Here is a 15794-nt window from a genome sequence, read left to right on the forward strand (position 1 = left end):
AGGCACTTTCCTAGAAGGAACTTTTCTCAGCAGCGGCTGTCGGCCACAGCAGAAGAAGGTTGGGAGGTGGTCCCTGGCCCGAGATGTGCTAAGTAACAAGGTCTCCTTTCCCCTTCACGCGTAGGGCATCGGTTGCTACATGTTCCGAATTGATGACTCCGAGGTGGTGGACGCCACCATGCATGGAAACGCTGCACGCTTCATCAACCACTCCTGTGAGCCCAACTGCTACTCTCGGGTCATCAACATCGATGGGCAGAAGCACATTGTCATCTTTGCCATGCGCAAGATCTACCGCGGGGAGGAACTCACTTACGACTATAAGTTCCCCATCGAGGATGCCAGCAACAAGCTACCCTGTAACTGTGGTGCCAAGAAATGCCGGAAGTTCCTAAACTAAGGCTGCTCCTCTCCCCCGGTGGTGGAGTACGAGGACCCGGGGCCATCCAAAGCGATGCTGAAGGCCTTTGCCAGCAGCTAGGAGTTCCAGGATTGAGTGGACACGGTTTGAGGGGCCTCCGTGATGGCCGGGCTCCCTTACTTATGTCCCACGTTCACATTATACATGTGATCGCGGTCCTGGAGAGAGAGATGAGGTCTCAAAGAAAAGCTCCGTGACCGGCTTTCTTCTGGGGCCCCTTCTGATCGTATGCCGTTAAAGAGTGGAAGTGGGGTCGCGAGCAGACTTGCCTGGAAGGAGCCTGTAGAGGGTTAGTTACGTTGGGAGATTGGGCCTGAGTGTCTCCTCAGAGAGAAGTTGCCATCCCCGCCTTGGCCCTTTCCCAAGCACTATACGCGAGGGGTCAGGCAGGGCCCCAAATAATAGAGTCGGTTGGATGCCTGATAGTGTGCCAGCGGGGCCCAGCCTGTAGCCATCTGTTGAACAAACAGAGAAGGTCTGGTGGTTTCCCTCCTACCCTCCCGCTTGAGAGTTCACTTCTGGTTGGGAGACAGGATTCTTAGCACCTTTGGTGTCAAAAGGCTGTCTTGGGGTTGTGCCAATTAATCACCAAACATTGAGCCTGTGGGCTTTAAGTGGGAGCGTTCCCCCCATGAGCCTTATCTCAGCCAATGACCTTTCTTGACGATGGGAGTGGCTTCCCTCTCATTCCTTCTCCTCACTCCACTTTCTTCGTTTCCCCTGTCTCATCCCACCGCTTTCCCGATCTTTCTGGGTGGTAGAGAGGAGTGACTCCCTGCTCAAGGACACCCCCTGTTGGGCATAGTACGTGCCTACGAACCGATCCCTGAGCCTGTAAGCACTCCCAGTGGGGAAGTGGACAGGAGCCATTGGCCGTAACCAGACAGAATTCGGAGTTTTCATAAGGCTCCGCTGAGAGTTTTAAAGAAATATATGTAGCATGATTTTTTAGAAGAGGAAAAAGATTATTTACATAGGATCTGAATCATGCAACAACCAGAGTGTCACAACCAGGACAAACCCCTGGGCCCCCTTCCTAGGACATGGTGACTTTATTTTCCCCTTGTTGAGACATAGGAAGACTTCATTTTTAAACGGTCGGTGTCCAGTTGAAGGCAGAACACTAATCAGATTTCAAGGCCCAAAACTTGGGGACTAGACCACCTTGTATCGAGGGACCTCTGCCACCTGCGCAAAATCCACAGATTAAGTAAATTAAATGACACTACTGCCCTGATTACTCCTTAGGATGTGGTCAAAACAGCATCAAATGTTTCTTCTCTTCCTTTCCCCAAGACGGTGTCCTGAACCTGTTAAATTAAGTCATTGGATTTTACTCTGTTCTGTTTACAGTTTACTATTTAAGGTTTTATAAATGTAAATATATTTTGTATATTTTTCTATGAGAAGCACTTCATAGGGAGAAGCACTTACGACAAGGCTATTTTTTAAACCGCGGTATTATCCTAATTTAAAAGAAGATCGGTTTTTAATAATTTTTTATTTTCATAGGATGAAGTTAGAGAAAATATTCAGCTGTACACACAAAGTCTGGTTTTTCCTGCCCAACTTCCCCCTGGAAGGTGTACTTTTGTTGTTTAATGTGTAGCTTGTTTGTGCCCTGTTGACATAAACGTGTCCTGGGTTTGCTCTTTGACAATAAATGGAAAAGGAAGGTCACCCAACTCCATTGGGCCACTCCCCTCCTTCCCGTGTTGAAGCTCCTCAAAAGGCTGTGGGAGTATCCTGACACAGCAGTGCCCCCCTTCTTTCCTGCACTCGCTCTCTCCTTTCTGGGACCAGCTCAGAGCGGCGAGAGGTGTGATCTACATTTCCCTCATCTTTCCCTACTCCAGAGATAGCAACCAAGTTGAATGGCAACCTGACATTTTCCATCACCATCTGCCTCATCGGTCACCTCGTTCCCTTTCCGTCTGCCCGCCAGGTCCTCATACCTGCAAAGAACCCACGGATCCCCCTGTGCCCTCTTTCGGGGCAGCCCGTTGAAACTGAAGCACAGTCTGACCACTCACGATAAAGCAGATTTTTCTCTGCCTCTGTCGGCCACTGGGTTTCAGAGCAGTGCGGTCCAGTAGAGGGCAGGGCGCCCTTTTCTCCCACGAGAAGCCCATTCCTATGGAAGTCTAGCAAAGCAATACGACCCAGCCCTGCGCTCTCTGCCCCAGGACTCATGGCTCTGCTGTGCCTTCCACCCTGGGCTTCCTGTTCTTCCGTGACCTTAAGAACTGTGTCTGGTGGCTTTGCTGGAACATTGTCACTGTGTTCGCTGTCATGCAGGGAGCCCAGCACTGTGGCCAGGATGGCAGAGACTTCCTTGTCATCATGGAGAAGTGCCAGCAGGGGACTGGGGAAAAACACTCTACCCAGACCTCGCCTCCCTTCCTCCTTTGCCCGTGAACAAGATACGGTGGCCCTAGGGGTCCCACTAGTGTCTGGTTTCCTTTATTATTGCACTGTGTGAGGTTTTTTTGTAAATCCTTTTACTCCTTTTTTTTCTTTTTTCTTTTTTTTTTTTTTAAGGAAAAAAAAAAAAAAAACCTTAAGCTGCATTTGTTACTGAAACGATTAATGCACTGATGGGTCGTGAATTCACCTTGAGAAAGACCCAAAGGCCAGTCAGGGGTTGGGGGAGACTCAGCTAAATAGACCTAGTCACTGCCCTGCTAGGCCATGCTGTACTGTGAGCCCCCTCCTCGTTCTCTTTCTACCAATCCCAAACCCTGAGGCCAGAGGAGGGCCCACATCTTTCCTTCTCTTGCCAGCTGCAGATAGTTTGCCTTGCCTTTTCACTCCCCGTCAACCATAGAAACGAGTAATTCCTCTTCTAGCTCAGCCTCGAGTCCATTGCCAAAATTCAGCATACCTGCCAGCAACTTGGGGAATAAGCTAAGGTTTCCCTACAAGAGGGAAAGAAGGCAAAAAAAACAAAAACAAAACACGGCCTATCTGTCTCCAAAAACACCCGAGTTTGTTTTGAAAGTGACCAAGGGAATCTCCGCACAAAAGTGCAGACCGAGGAACTGTGGTGAGTCATTCCCAGGAACCCCCCAAGGGGCATCCCGAATCCCTAAGGAGTAACACAGCTGCAAGCCTGGTCAGTTCTCAGTGAGAGAGCCAGCTCCCTTACAGCTTTGCTGCTAGAACCTGTTGTGGCTGCATTTCCTGGTGGCCAGTGACAACTGTGTGACCAGAACAGCTGCATGGCGCTGACCCTATGGCCGGAACTTGGTCCCCTGGCTCCCTCTGTTACCGTCCACCACCTCCAGCACAGCCCTCCTGGTTTTAGACCAATCACCAGAATTCAGGGGGAAGCCCTGGCAGCTAGATGTAAGATTTCAACCAGACTCCTTTGCCGGGATACGGTCCGCCACCCCACTTGCCTCTGTCAACCCCCTCCCGGCCCCCCCCACCCCACCCCACCCCACTCCTCCCCTCCCCTCCCCTCCCCGGCCAATGCAGTGAGCACCATGCAGCTCCCTTGATTTAAAAAATACAACAACAACAACATAAAAACAAAATAAAAAACAAAAAAAAAAAAAAAACAAAAAACAAAAAACAAAAAAAATCTTTTAATGAATGTATCTTTCTAAAGGACTGACGTTCAATCAAATATCTGAAAATACTAAAGGTCAAAACCTTGTCAGATGTTAACTTTTAAATTTGATTTGGGATTTTTTTTTTTTTTTTTTTTTAAACTAGAAATCGAGTTTGGGTTTTTCTTGGTTTTGGTTTTTTTTTTTTTTTTTTTTTTTTCTTTTTTTCTTTTTAAAGGAAAAGCGGGTCATTGCAAAGGGCTGGGTGTAATTTTATGTTGCATTTCCTTCATTTTAAAGCAATACAAGGTTATCGAGCAGATGGTTTTGTGCCGAATCATGAATACCAGTCAAGTCTCACACTCTGAAAACTTGCAACTTTTTTTGTTTTGGTTTTCAAATAAATATAAATATGATATATATAGGAACTAATATAGTATTGCACCATGTAACAAAGCCTAGTTCAGTCCATGGCTTTTAATTCTCTTAACACTATAGATAAGGATTGTGTTACAGTTGCTATAGTAGTGGCAAGAAAGTGTCAGTCTGGCGCTCCTCTGATCCTCCGCAACTGGGGGGAGACCCAAACCATAAAGGGACCGGGGAACGACCCATTCCTAGGATCAGAGAGAAATGCAGAAATGGTGTCACCTGGATTTTTTCTGCCCATGAATGTTGCCAGTCAGTACCTGTACTCCTCGTTTCTCTATTTTTGGTTATGAATGTTGGGGTTACCACCTGCATTTAGGGGAAAATTGTGTTCTGTGCTTTCCTGGTATCTTGTTCCGAGGTACTCTAGTTCTGTCTTTCAACCAAGAAAATAGACTTGTGGTGTTTCTTTTATTGAACTTTTAACAGTCTCTTTAGTAAATACAGGTAGTTGAATAATTGTTTCAAAAGCTCAACAGATGACAAGCTTCTTTTCTAGAAATAAGACATTTCTTGACAACTTTATCATGTATAACAGATCTTTTGGTTTTTTTCCTTGTGTTCTTCCAAGCTTCTGGTTAGAGAAAAAGAGAAAAAAAAAAAAAAAAAAGGAAAAAATGTGTCTAAAGTCCATCAGTGTTAACTCCCTGTGACAGGGATGAAGGAAAATACTTTAATAGTTCAAAAAATAATAATGCTGAAAGCTCTCTACGAAAGACTGAATGTAAAAGTAAAAAGTGTACATAGTTGTAAAAAAAAAAAAGGAGTTTTTAAACATGTTTATTTTCTATGCACTTTTTTTTATTTAAGTGATAGTTTAATTAATAAACATGTCAAGTTTATTGCTGCACACGATCAAACTTTCTTTTGGCTTTGGGTGGGGTGGAGGAACCGGAGCAGCCAGTGGCCTGTGACCTGACTGCAAAGTACCTTCCACAGTCCTTTCTTTTAAGGTGGAATCCTTGAATCTCTCTGCCTCGCCTTCCTCCGGGCACCAGGCCCCACTCCACACTGACCCTGAACGGTGTTTTCTTCCCTCCCTCCCTCATCAATGGTGTGTGTTCGGGACCTAATTAATCCTGGGTATGACGAGGGCATAAAGAGGACAACGGAAGAGCTTTATCTCCTGCATAGCCCCTCTTTTTTTTTTTTTTTTTTTTTTTAAAGCCACGGGGCGATCAAGAGGGCTTCTAATGACTTCCTCCCAATCTATGAATGTAATAAAATGAAGGCATTTCAGGAAGCACCCCCTCTCACTCCACCTTAAGGCAGAAATTGGATTTATTTCCTCTGTTCGTTCCCCCTAGGACTGGGCTAGGGAGTTAAGAAACATTTTTAAATATTTTGCCAAGCCAGAGTTGCTAACCCCAGGCCAAATGAGGTTGGGTTTACGTTACAGCCAAGGATTGCAAGACACTCCTCACGGGGGATGGACCTCAAACAGAACCTCTGCCCTCCAGATGAGCTGGCTGTGAGGCTCCGCCCCCTCCCCCTCCCCCTCTATCCTGAGTCACCTCGGAGTTGGGAGTGGGGCACCAGCACCATGGGGACTCCCAATGATCAGGCGGTGCTGCAGGCCATCTTCAACCCTGACACCCCATTCGGAGACCTCGTTGGGTTGGACGCGGGAGAGGAAGCGGAGGAGGAAGAGGTAGACGAAGGTGAGTTCGACTCTGGACGGCAGTGCTCCTCTGGTGGCAGGGGATGGTAGTCTCACGAGGCCCCTTGTTCCGTGACCCTTGAATGACGGTTGAGGTTGGAATCAGAGGTCTACTGGTCGTTGGTTCACAGGCTGGGGGCTCGGCAAGAGTTTCTCCGCCAAAAGGAGCAAGCCAGGATTTGTCCTTCAGCCCTCACGCCTCTGACCTTCCCTCACCACTTAGTTCACCCCATAATCCAAGCTCAACTGTACTGGGGCCGCGGGGAGGTGCTAAACTTTCACATCTTTGTCATAACAGGGGCATTTCACTCCCCCACAGGATGGAAGGGGTGGGGAGGGGCTCTGCTCAACGTTTCTGACCTCGACATGCACAGCCTCAGCAGGCATTCGGGGTTCCACACCGCTCCCAGCCAAGCCCTGAGCCCATCCTACATCCCAGCCAACCCCTCCGGCTCAGGTCCCGGCTTTCCAAAGCTCGAGCTGGCTTTTGCTCCTTGCTCCCAGCTGCACACCTGTCCCTTCCCTGTTCCCTTCTGACACAGATGGAGTTTTCCCTCGAGCACAGTTGGAGCAATCCAAGGCCCTGGAGCTGCAAGGGGTGATGGCGGCGGAGGCTGGCGACCTCGGCACGGCCCTGGAGAGGTTTGGCCAAGCCATCAGCCTGCTGCCTGAGCGGGCCTCCGCCTACAACAACCGAGCCCAGGCCCGCCGACTCCAAGGAGATGTGGCAGGTGAGGGGAGATGCCCTGGAACTTCCACAGAAGGGACCCTGGGGTCCACAGACCAGAGATGGAGTGGTTGTGGGACTGGGGCCTGGAGGCTGGGACTGTTCTGGAACCTATGTTCTTACCTATAAGAGTTATCTCATGGGCCCTGCTAGTCTCTTGGGGGCTATTGGGAAGGTCAAAGAGATCGCATTCCATTCGTTTATGTAACAAACATTTAATGAGAGTCTACTGTTGTAGCGGTGGGCTAGGACAAAGAGGAGAGATAGACCACCCACAGGAACTCCTACTCCGTGCCGGGTGTCCGGCACTTTCCATGTAACTTCACAACAACCCCCAAAGGTGTGTGCTATTGGTACCTCCCTTTTAGAGAAGAAGAAGACTGTAGTAGAATTGGGGTTTGAAGCAGGTGGTGGGGCTCCAAGGTCTGTGCTCTTAATGCCCCTGTGCTACTGCTGCTCAAGAAGCTCACGGTCCGAGGGGTGGGACAGACCCACAACCATGATACAAGCTGAGAAGGTTCAGCACAGTATCTGCCCCCCACCCCCTACCCCCCACCCCCCGCCACCAGGGGTGAGTTTGAAAGGATGAATAGGCTGCAGCTGGATGGAGGAGAGGAAGTGGGAGAAGGTACAGGCAGGTAGAGACCCAGAAGGCACGGAAAAGTACAGAGAACTTCAGAACTCCAGGCTGGCTGGAATGGGGAGTGGTGGGAGGGTGGAGTAGAGCCTGGAGAAGTAAACAGGGGCCTGATGGCCCCTAACTGGCAACGTTAGGCAGGTTGGACTGTGTCTTGAACACATGGGGAATCATTAAAAGGATTTTTTTTTTCAACGTTTTTATTTATTTTTGGGACAGAGAGAGACAGAGCATGAACGGGGGAGGGGCAGAGAGAGAGGGAAACACAGAATCGGAAACAGGCTCCAGGCTCTGAGCCATCAGCCCAGAGCCCGACGCGGGGCTCGAACTCACGGACCGCGAGATCGTGACCTGGCTGAAGTCGGACACTTAACCGACTGCGCCACCCAGGCGCCCCTCATTAAAAGGATTTTAACTGGGGAGTGACCAGATGGAACCTGCTGCCCTTGGGCAACTCTGACTGGAAGGGGGACAATGGGACAGAGAAGGCCATGCTGGAGACCAGAGGGCAGACTGAAGGTGTAAACCACAGAAAACTGTCACGGTGGTTGAGGTGCTCCTGCAGCCAGGAACGCCAGCCTGAAGAGGTTTTGAACATTCTGGGAACAGTGGGGGGAGCCAAGGGCCCCTTCTCCAGGCTTGGTTGCCTGGCTTTGGCAGGAGGGGGCTGAGTGGGGCTGTAAAAGCAGCTGAGGACAGTCTGTAGATAAACAGCCCGGAGAGGAACAGAGGTGATGCTGCCTGGAAAAGGCTTTCCATTCTTCCAGACCAGCTCCTCCAAGGGAAACCCAGAAGCACTATGATCAGAGAGCTTCTGTGATCAGAGAGCTTCTTTTTTTTTTTTTTTTTTTTTTTTTTTTTTTAATGTTTTACTTATTCTTGAGGGAGAGAGAGAGACAGAGCATGAGCGGGGACGGGGCACAGAGAGAGGGAGACACAGAATCCGAAGCAGGCTCCAGGCTCCAAGCTGTCAGCACAGAGCCCGACGCAGGGTTCGAACCCACGAACCGTGAGATCATGACCTGAGCCGAAGTCGGATGCTCAACCAACTGAGCCACCCAGGCGCCCCGATCAGAGAGCTACTTAACCATCTGGGTGGCCTGGGCAGCCTAGCCCTCGCTGGGTTCTGGGATCAAAACACACAGAGACTGGACAGAGATCAGCCTCTCTGTAGGGTGACGCTGGAGCTTCTCACGCGCCCTGACAGCTCTTTAGACTAGAGAGCATGAGTGACCTGGGCAGAGCCCAGAAAAACTGCAGCTGGGCCCTAAAATACCAACAGCTGCCTGAGTTTGAATTCAGAGTTTAATGCCCAATCCGAGTATTTCATAAGGATAGACATGACAATGTGCGGGGCCAGCCCTGACTCCAAGACCTCCTTTAATGAAAATAGATAGAAAATAAGGAAGATCATGGAGACAAAGAATGAGGAAAGGCAGTCAGCAGGGAGAACAGGTGAGGGAGAAGCCGTTTTAAACATACGTTTTTTAATGTGTATTTACTTTTTTTTAAATTTTTGTAATGTTTATTTATTTTTGAGACAGAGAGAGACAGAGCATGAACAGGGGAGGGTCAGAGAGAGGGAGACACAGAATCTGAAACAGGCTCCAGGCTCTGAGCTGTCAGCACAGAGTCCGACGCGGGGCTCGAACTCACGGACCACGAGATCATGACCTGAGCCACCCAGGCGCTCCTGTGTATTCACTTTTGAGAGACAGAGCGCGAGAGGGGCAGAGAGAGAGAGTTGGACCTCAAGCACTCGGGGCTGACAGCACAGAGCCCACTTGGGCTCGAACTCATGAACCATGAGATCATGACCTGAGCCCAAACCGGCTGCTTAACCTGCTGAAGCACCCAAGTGCCCCAGGGAAAAGTTGTTTTAAAGCATACACTGAATAAGGGGAGAGGAATGCCTTCAAAAGGAAAAGAGAGAGAAATGGATTTTATTATACTTGTAAGAAATGGTTGTCAGTACATGATAAATTTTTTGGACTTTGAGATTCAGAGTCAGCCACCTGGCACGTGGTAGATACTTAACAGCCTATGACTGGAAAAAACGGCCTGCTTCTGCTGGACAATGGGCCAGATTCATGACCATAGTGACCATTCAAAATCGTCCCAGCACCCTTCACGTTTTGGTGTATTCGATGGTGAAAGGTGATAGGGACCACAGTCTCAGCTCTGTCACTAAACTGGCTGTGCGGCCCGGGGCAAGTGTGGCCAGCTCCTCCAGTGTGCACGTGTGACGAGGGGCAAGGGCAGGCGGGTGTTGGGTGGCCCTGCCCCGGGGCCTCGGTTCTGATGGCCTTCCGTCCCGCAGGCGCCCTGGAGGACCTGGAACGCGCTGTGGCGCTGAGCGGCGGCCGGGGTCGCGCCGCCCGCCAGGGGTTCGTGCAGCGCGGGCTCCTGGCGCGGCTGCAGGGCCGGGACGACGACGCCCGCAGGGACTTCGAGCGGGCGGCGCGGCTGGGCAGCCCGTTCGCGCGGCGCCAGCTGGTGCTGCTCAACCCCTACGCCGCGCTGTGCAACCGCATGCTGGCCGACATGATGCGGCAGCTGCGCGCGCCCCGCAACGGCCGCTGAGACGATCCAATAAAGCTGCCGGCTCTCTCCCACTCGCGTCCGTGTCTGCGTCCAGCCGCCGGCCCCGCAGCGCCAGGGCACTTCGTGGTCGGCCGGGGTCCGGAGAGCTGGGCGGGGCGGGGCGGGAAGGGGAGGGGGCGGGTGGGCGTGCTCGGGCGTTGATTGGCCCCGCCTGGCCCCGCCCGGCCCCGCCGCGGACTGCAGCGCCCCGCAGACAGGAGCAGTCGCTCGGAAGGAGCGTGGGGAGGGCGCCAGGTGAGCCGCCTGGGGCGGCGGGGCGGAGCTGTCGTGAGACCCCCGCCGCCCAGACCGCCGCCGTGCCGGCCCACTTCCGCCTGGTCCCCGGAGGGTGGTAAAGGGGACGTGGGGCCACGGAAGGGAGGGTAAAGGGGAGTGGGGGAGAGGGGTCCGGAGGACGGTCCCCTTGGGGGAGGGGCACTGCGCCGCGTGTCCGCCTGTGCGCGTGCGCGCGAGCCGCCCAGTGCGGCCTGCGCGGTCGCGCGCGGTTTCTGCGTCCGCGAGCCGGCGCTTGATTGTGCCTTGGGGGCGGCGCCGCGTTCTGAGCCCGCAAGGTGGGTTGGTAGCCACTGGGTCGGCTCCGGCCTTGGCGCTGGGCTGTTCGCGTCCTCGTCTTCGCCGCTGCGGGTCGGGCTCTATTTGTGTGTTGGTGCACGGTTTATTTTTGTTTCTGGAGAGTAAATTCCCGGAGGAATTACCGAGCCTGCGTGCGGTCACCTGGCTAACGTCGAGGCCCGCCCCCTTCTCTCGGCAGCCTGGGGCCCAGGCCTGAGCCACCATGGCGCTGCCCCCAGACCCAGCTGCCCTCCCGCATACACTGCTGCTCCTGCCAGCCCTTCTGAGCTCAGGTACACCCCCGTTTACCCCTTGGCCGAGCACTTCTGGGGGCAACCCCCCTCTTTCCCCTCTTTGTCTGCACCGTGGGTTTGGGAACCCGCTTCAGGCCACAGGGACCAGAGCTGGCTTCCCCTCACCCACCTACCCAGGGTCCAGCCAATTCCTGGTGAGCGAACCTAACCAAATGCACTGGTCCTCTGCCCCTCTGTAAGCGGATGTCGTGCTGGTCACAGGCCAGTACCCCAGTACCGACCTTCTCCCAGCTCCCCCCACAACTCCCTGCTGTGTTCCAGGTTGGGGGGAATTGGCACCACAAATTGATGGTCAGACCTGGGCCGAGCGGGCACTTCGAGAGAACGAACGCCACGCCTTCACCTGCCGGGTGGCAGGGGGGCCTGGGACTCCCCGACTGGCCTGGTACCTGGATGGACAACTGCAGGAGGCCAGCACCTCAAGACTGCTGAGCGTGGGCGGCGAGGCCTTCTCTGGAGGCACCAGCACCTTCACTGTTACTGCCCAGAGGGCCCAGCATGAGCTCAACTGCTCCTTGCAGGACCCGGGCAGTGGCCGGTCAGCCAATGCCTCGGTCATCCTCAATGTGCAATGTGAGTGCCTCTGAGATGGGCAAGGAGAGAGGTTCTCTGCCCTGGGACCCCCAACAGCCACCAGGCAGGTGGTCTGATAGAGCATTTAACACACACGTACTTTGCAGGTGAGAACTCACATCATCCTCAGGGTAATCCTATGAGGTGATTGTTATTGTTATCCCTGTTTTCACGAGCGAGAAAACTGAGCCACAGATGGGTTAAGTCCTACGGCTCATAAGCAGAGCCAGGATTTGAATGCAGGCAGCTTGGTTCTTGTGTTTCTACTGCTGGTCACTATGACGTGCTGCCTCTCAGGGAGACCCAACCATCCTGTTTGCCAGAGCCTTTTAAAGGAGAGGTCGAGGCCCCCAGCTCGCTCCTGGGTTTGGGAAGAGTGGGCAAGGAGTACGAGAGGTGTGGTGAGAATATGTTGGCTTCTGCTTTGTACCAGTTAAACCAGAGATTGCCCAGGTTGGGGCCAAGTACCAGGAAGCTCAGGGCCCAGGCCTCCTGGTTGTCCTTTTTGCCCTGGTGCGTGCCAACCCACCTGCCAACGTGACCTGGATCGACCAGGATGGGCCGGTGACTGTCAACGCCTCCGACTTCCTGGTGCTGGATGCCCAGAGCTACCCCTGGCTCACTAACCACACAGTGCAGCTGCAGCTCCGCAGCCTGGCGCACAACCTGTCCGTGGTGGCCGCCAACGACGTGGGTGTCACCAGCGCCTCGCTTCCGGCCCCGGGTGAGCACTGCCAGCGACTGGCCCGGCAAAGCCTCAGGTGGGTGCAGGATCACGGTACATAAATGGGACGACTAGTTGCCCTTTGGGTGAGTCTCCTGAACGAGCTGTGCCGCCCGCCTTGGGCAAGGAGCACTGAGTGGCACCTGTAGCGTCTCAGAGTTGGGGACCCCGCCCACTTAGAACCTAACCAGAGGACAACTTGCAGGGCTCCTGGCCACCCGAGTGGAAGTGCCGCTGCTGGGCATCGTTGTGGCGGGAGGGCTTGCCCTGGGCACACTGGTGGGGTTCAGCACCTTGGTGGCCTGCCTGGTCTGCAGGAAAGAGAAGAAGACCAAAGGTAGGTCCAGAGCCAGGAGGGGGAGGGGGCTGGGCAGAGAGAGGGTGGCTGAGGGGCAGGGAGAAGGAAGAGCAGCGAGGGCAGCATGTGGGGTGGGGCTAGGCAGAGCAAGTCCTCTCTGACGAGTGGCAGAAAGGCTCTCCCTGAGCATGGCCGTGGGTAAAACCAGATGCAACTCAGGGCTGAGCACTGGGAACCCAGTCTGTCCCAGAGGCTGGGCATTGGAGAGATCCTTGCCTGGGGGTCCTGGGGGTCCAGGGTCTGAAAGGGCATTGGGGCAGAGCCCAGACTGAGTAGGCACCCTGAGAAAGTGTGTGGTTTCTTTCTCCACAGGCCCCTCCCGGCGCCCATCTCTGATCTCTAGGTAACTCTTCCTGGGGCTGGCTGGCTGAGCTGAACTGAGATGCGGCACGGGGACGGTTGGAAACCCGGGGTCTCTCTAGTTCTGGAATGGGCCCCCAAGCAGGAATCTGTGCCTGCTGGAGCTAGGGCATATCCCGGGCTCTGTCCACCCTGTAGTGACTCCAACAACTTAAAACTCAACAACGTGCGCCTGCCACGGGAGAACATGTCCCTCCCGTCCAACCTTCAGCTCAACGACCTCACTCCGGATTCCAGAGGTACACCCTTTGTTTGTCCCCGCTTTATCTTCAGAGGTGCTTCTGAGGAAAAGAGAGACCTTGGTACTAGGAGGGGCTAGGCCTTCTCAGGCACACTCCTCATCGTGGGCACCACCCCTTTTGTCACCCAACAGAGAAACCAGCAGACCGGCAGATGGCTCAGAACAGCAGCCGGCCAGAGCTCCTGGACCCGGAGCCTGGTGGCCTCCTTACCAGCCGAGGTACAGGGGCATGGGCCCACGGCCCCCCTCCTCTCCTCCCCAGCCCTTGTTTTTATGCCAGAGGCCTCTGGGTCTCCAAGCTTCCAGGCAGTGAGGCTTACTGAGACTCATGGCATCTTTGACCTTGCAGGTTTCATCCGGCTCCCAATGCTGGGCTATATCTATCGAGTGTCCAGTGTGAGCAGTGATGAGATCTGGCTCTGAGCCGGGCGAAATTGGGGGCAGGGGGTGCCCTCTTGGCTCCTGGGCTCCCTCCTCCTCCTCCAAGGCAGCCTCTGCCTGGCTCTGTGGCCAGGTCGTGCCACTACCACTTTTGCTCGCCCTTCTGGCTAGGGTGCCCTCTGTCACCCACGTGACACCTTTCACTGGGATCTGGCCCTCAGGGGCACAGATCTCCTTGGCAGAGCCACCAGCTGGACCTTAGCCCCTTGTTCTAACTCAGGTTGGGGGCTTTCACCGATGCTTGTGCGCAGGCGGGTGGAGCTCTTATCCAGGTGTGTTTGCAGGTCATCCAGCATCTACCGTGGCATGGGCCTGCCGAGTGTGGTCTGGGCCTGCCCTGTGTCACACGCCAGTACCCTTAGCGCTTTGTACAGCAGGCATGGGGGCATGCCCGGGTGGGGGAGAGGGAGGGCCCAGCATGTCTTCAGTTTCCTCCCCATGCTATGCAGCTTTGTTCCCTCAGGGAAAATTTAGGACCCGGAGAGCTATCTGGAACCAACCTGCCCTTTGCACAGGAACCAACCCCTGGCCCAGGGGGAAGGGCCAAGCACAAACCAGTCCCTTTTGCCGCATACCTCTCTGCCCTTCTCTGTCTGTGCCTCCTCTTGGGCATCATAGGTTATACGTGGACCTTCTCCCATTTCTTCACTGGGCACTAAACTTCCCCCTTGACCTGGCCCCCGGTGGTGCCAGTGCCTGGTATTAGCACAAGTCAGGAGGAGAAGAGGGAGATGGGAAGTCTAGGGGCACCCAAGACCGCATGTAGCTATGCATCATTTTCTTACTATGTTAGCACTTTAAGCACATCCCCTGGGGAGGGTGTAAGTGAGGGCCTCCGGGCCCTCTCCGTGGCTTCCCCAAGTCTGGCCTTCGTGTGAATCACTGTGAGCGCCCTGAGCCCTCGGGGTTGACAGTTTCCCTCTTGGCATGTCTCCCCACCATGGGACCCCATGACCATTCCCTAACTGCCTCATCAGCAGGAAGCCGCTCTTCCTGTCCATCCTCTTCTTCAGGGGATGGGCATAGTGGCACATTGTTTGACAGAGCTAGAAGCTTTAGGGGAACATGGAGAAAGAGGGGACCACACACCACAAAACAATCTAAGAACTTTTTGGAAAGCAACATGGAAATGATTGCAAATTAATACAGTGCAGAGTATATTTTTCCCTTGTTGAAACCTTGTTTTGTAATTTTTCTCATGCTCCTGCCTAGGACAGTGCTGAGCACATGGTAAATTTAATAAACTTGACTCCACGAATGTGACATGTCTGTTCATTTCTTCATAGATGGTGTTAAAATCTTTAAATCACACATTAAGTAGGGGAAACACCTGTGTATCCACTATTCAACTCTGTTAAATTTTATCACTCTACGTTGTTTGCTTCAGATCTTTTATTTTTAAAAATAACGTTACTTTTTTAATTACACTGTTCTCAGCAGCAAGGCTCGTGTTTTCTATTTTGGGAGTCCTGGCGCAGGGACCCCAGCTCTCCAGCCACTGAGTCTCGTTTGCCAGACTCTCCATCTCTCAGGAGTGTGGCTAAGCCATGCTAGCCCTTTTGTCCTGACTAGAGGTACGGAAGGCTCAGACTAGGCTTTGATTTCCCGAATTTGTTTCTGGAGGATCATAAGGGAGAAAAAAAGACTAGAAATGGGATGAAGTTTTTGAGGGCAGATTTATATCCTATTTTCTTGAACAAAGATGGGCTTGGCTTGCATAGCTCTGAATTTTCCGGCTACCTCCCTCCCTCCTCTCTTGTTCTGTAGGCTATTTTCCTTCATGGGAGGGACTAAGGCTGCCCCAGCCTCCCCAGAGGAATTTTTGAGAGAGAGAGAGAGAGAATCCAAGCAGGACTGATACAGGACTCGAACTCATGAACAGTGAGATCACGACCTGAGCTGAAATCAAGAGTCAGATGCTTAACCAACTGAGCCACCAAGGTGTCCCCAGCCTCTGCTGGTTTTGTATGCAAGCTGCTTGGGCCTAGAAATTCTAAAGGCCAGGGTGCCTTGCTATCAATTCTGTTGACTGTCCTCTGCCGTTTCCTTTGGGAGGTCCCGGAGCCCTTTCCTTGGTGGTTCTTTGGCAAGGCTCCAAGCCCTGTGCATCCCCTCGGTTGCCCTCGTGGTCTTACCTCGTCAGAAAAGTGGGTTCTTGCTGGCAAATCCATCCTTGCAAGTATTTGTGATGCAGTGGAC

The 15794-nt window shown here is 53.2% G+C and overlaps 3 protein-coding genes across 16 annotated transcripts in view; all 3 read left to right on the forward strand.

Moving 5' to 3' along the window:
• KMT2A (lysine methyltransferase 2A) overlaps positions 1 to 5254 on the forward strand; it is an 85634-nt gene extending 80380 nt beyond the window's left edge. For all 6 annotated transcript variants that reach the window (XM_045483008.1, XM_045483010.1, XM_045483007.1 and 3 more), the window contains one exon: positions 125 to 5254. In XM_045483008.1, coding sequence (XP_045338964.1) covers positions 125 to 400 — 276 coding nt within the window. In that variant the 3' untranslated portion in view covers positions 401 to 5254. The remainder of the gene's footprint in view (positions 1 to 124) is intronic.
• Positions 5255 to 5838: 584 nt separating this feature from the next.
• TTC36 (tetratricopeptide repeat domain 36) lies at positions 5839 to 10043 on the forward strand. The gene is made up of 3 exons (XM_045483023.1): positions 5839 to 6065; positions 6607 to 6795; positions 9749 to 10043. Exons 1-3 carry the CDS (start codon positions 5948 to 5950, stop codon positions 10009 to 10011), a joined length of 570 nt encoding a protein of 189 aa, XP_045338979.1. The 5' UTR covers positions 5839 to 5947; the 3' UTR covers positions 10012 to 10043.
• Positions 10044 to 10155: 112 nt separating this feature from the next.
• Positions 10156 to 14853, forward strand: TMEM25 (transmembrane protein 25). Of its 9 annotated transcripts, none has more exons than XM_045483019.1 (9): positions 10156 to 10363; positions 10706 to 10877; positions 11160 to 11471; positions 11905 to 12195; positions 12401 to 12532; positions 12866 to 12896; positions 13052 to 13152; positions 13287 to 13373; positions 13504 to 14853. In XM_045483019.1, the coding sequence occupies exons 2-9, from the start codon at positions 10808 to 10810 to the stop codon at positions 13575 to 13577; spliced, it is 1098 nt and encodes a 365-aa protein (XP_045338975.1). In that variant the 5' UTR covers positions 10156 to 10363; positions 10706 to 10807; the 3' UTR covers positions 13578 to 14853. The 9 variants fall into 9 exon arrangements, with proteins under 9 accessions (XP_045338975.1, XP_045338978.1, XP_045338976.1 ...); XM_045483022.1 differs by having other exon boundaries at positions 10784 to 10877; XM_045483020.1 differs by having other exon boundaries at positions 10156 to 10266.
• Positions 14854 to 15794: the final 941 nt, after the last annotated feature.

Source organism: Leopardus geoffroyi, chromosome D1 (genome assembly GCF_018350155.1).
Source record: "Leopardus geoffroyi isolate Oge1 chromosome D1, O.geoffroyi_Oge1_pat1.0, whole genome shotgun sequence".
In the NCBI taxonomy this organism is placed as follows: domain Eukaryota; kingdom Metazoa; phylum Chordata; class Mammalia; order Carnivora; family Felidae; genus Leopardus; species Leopardus geoffroyi.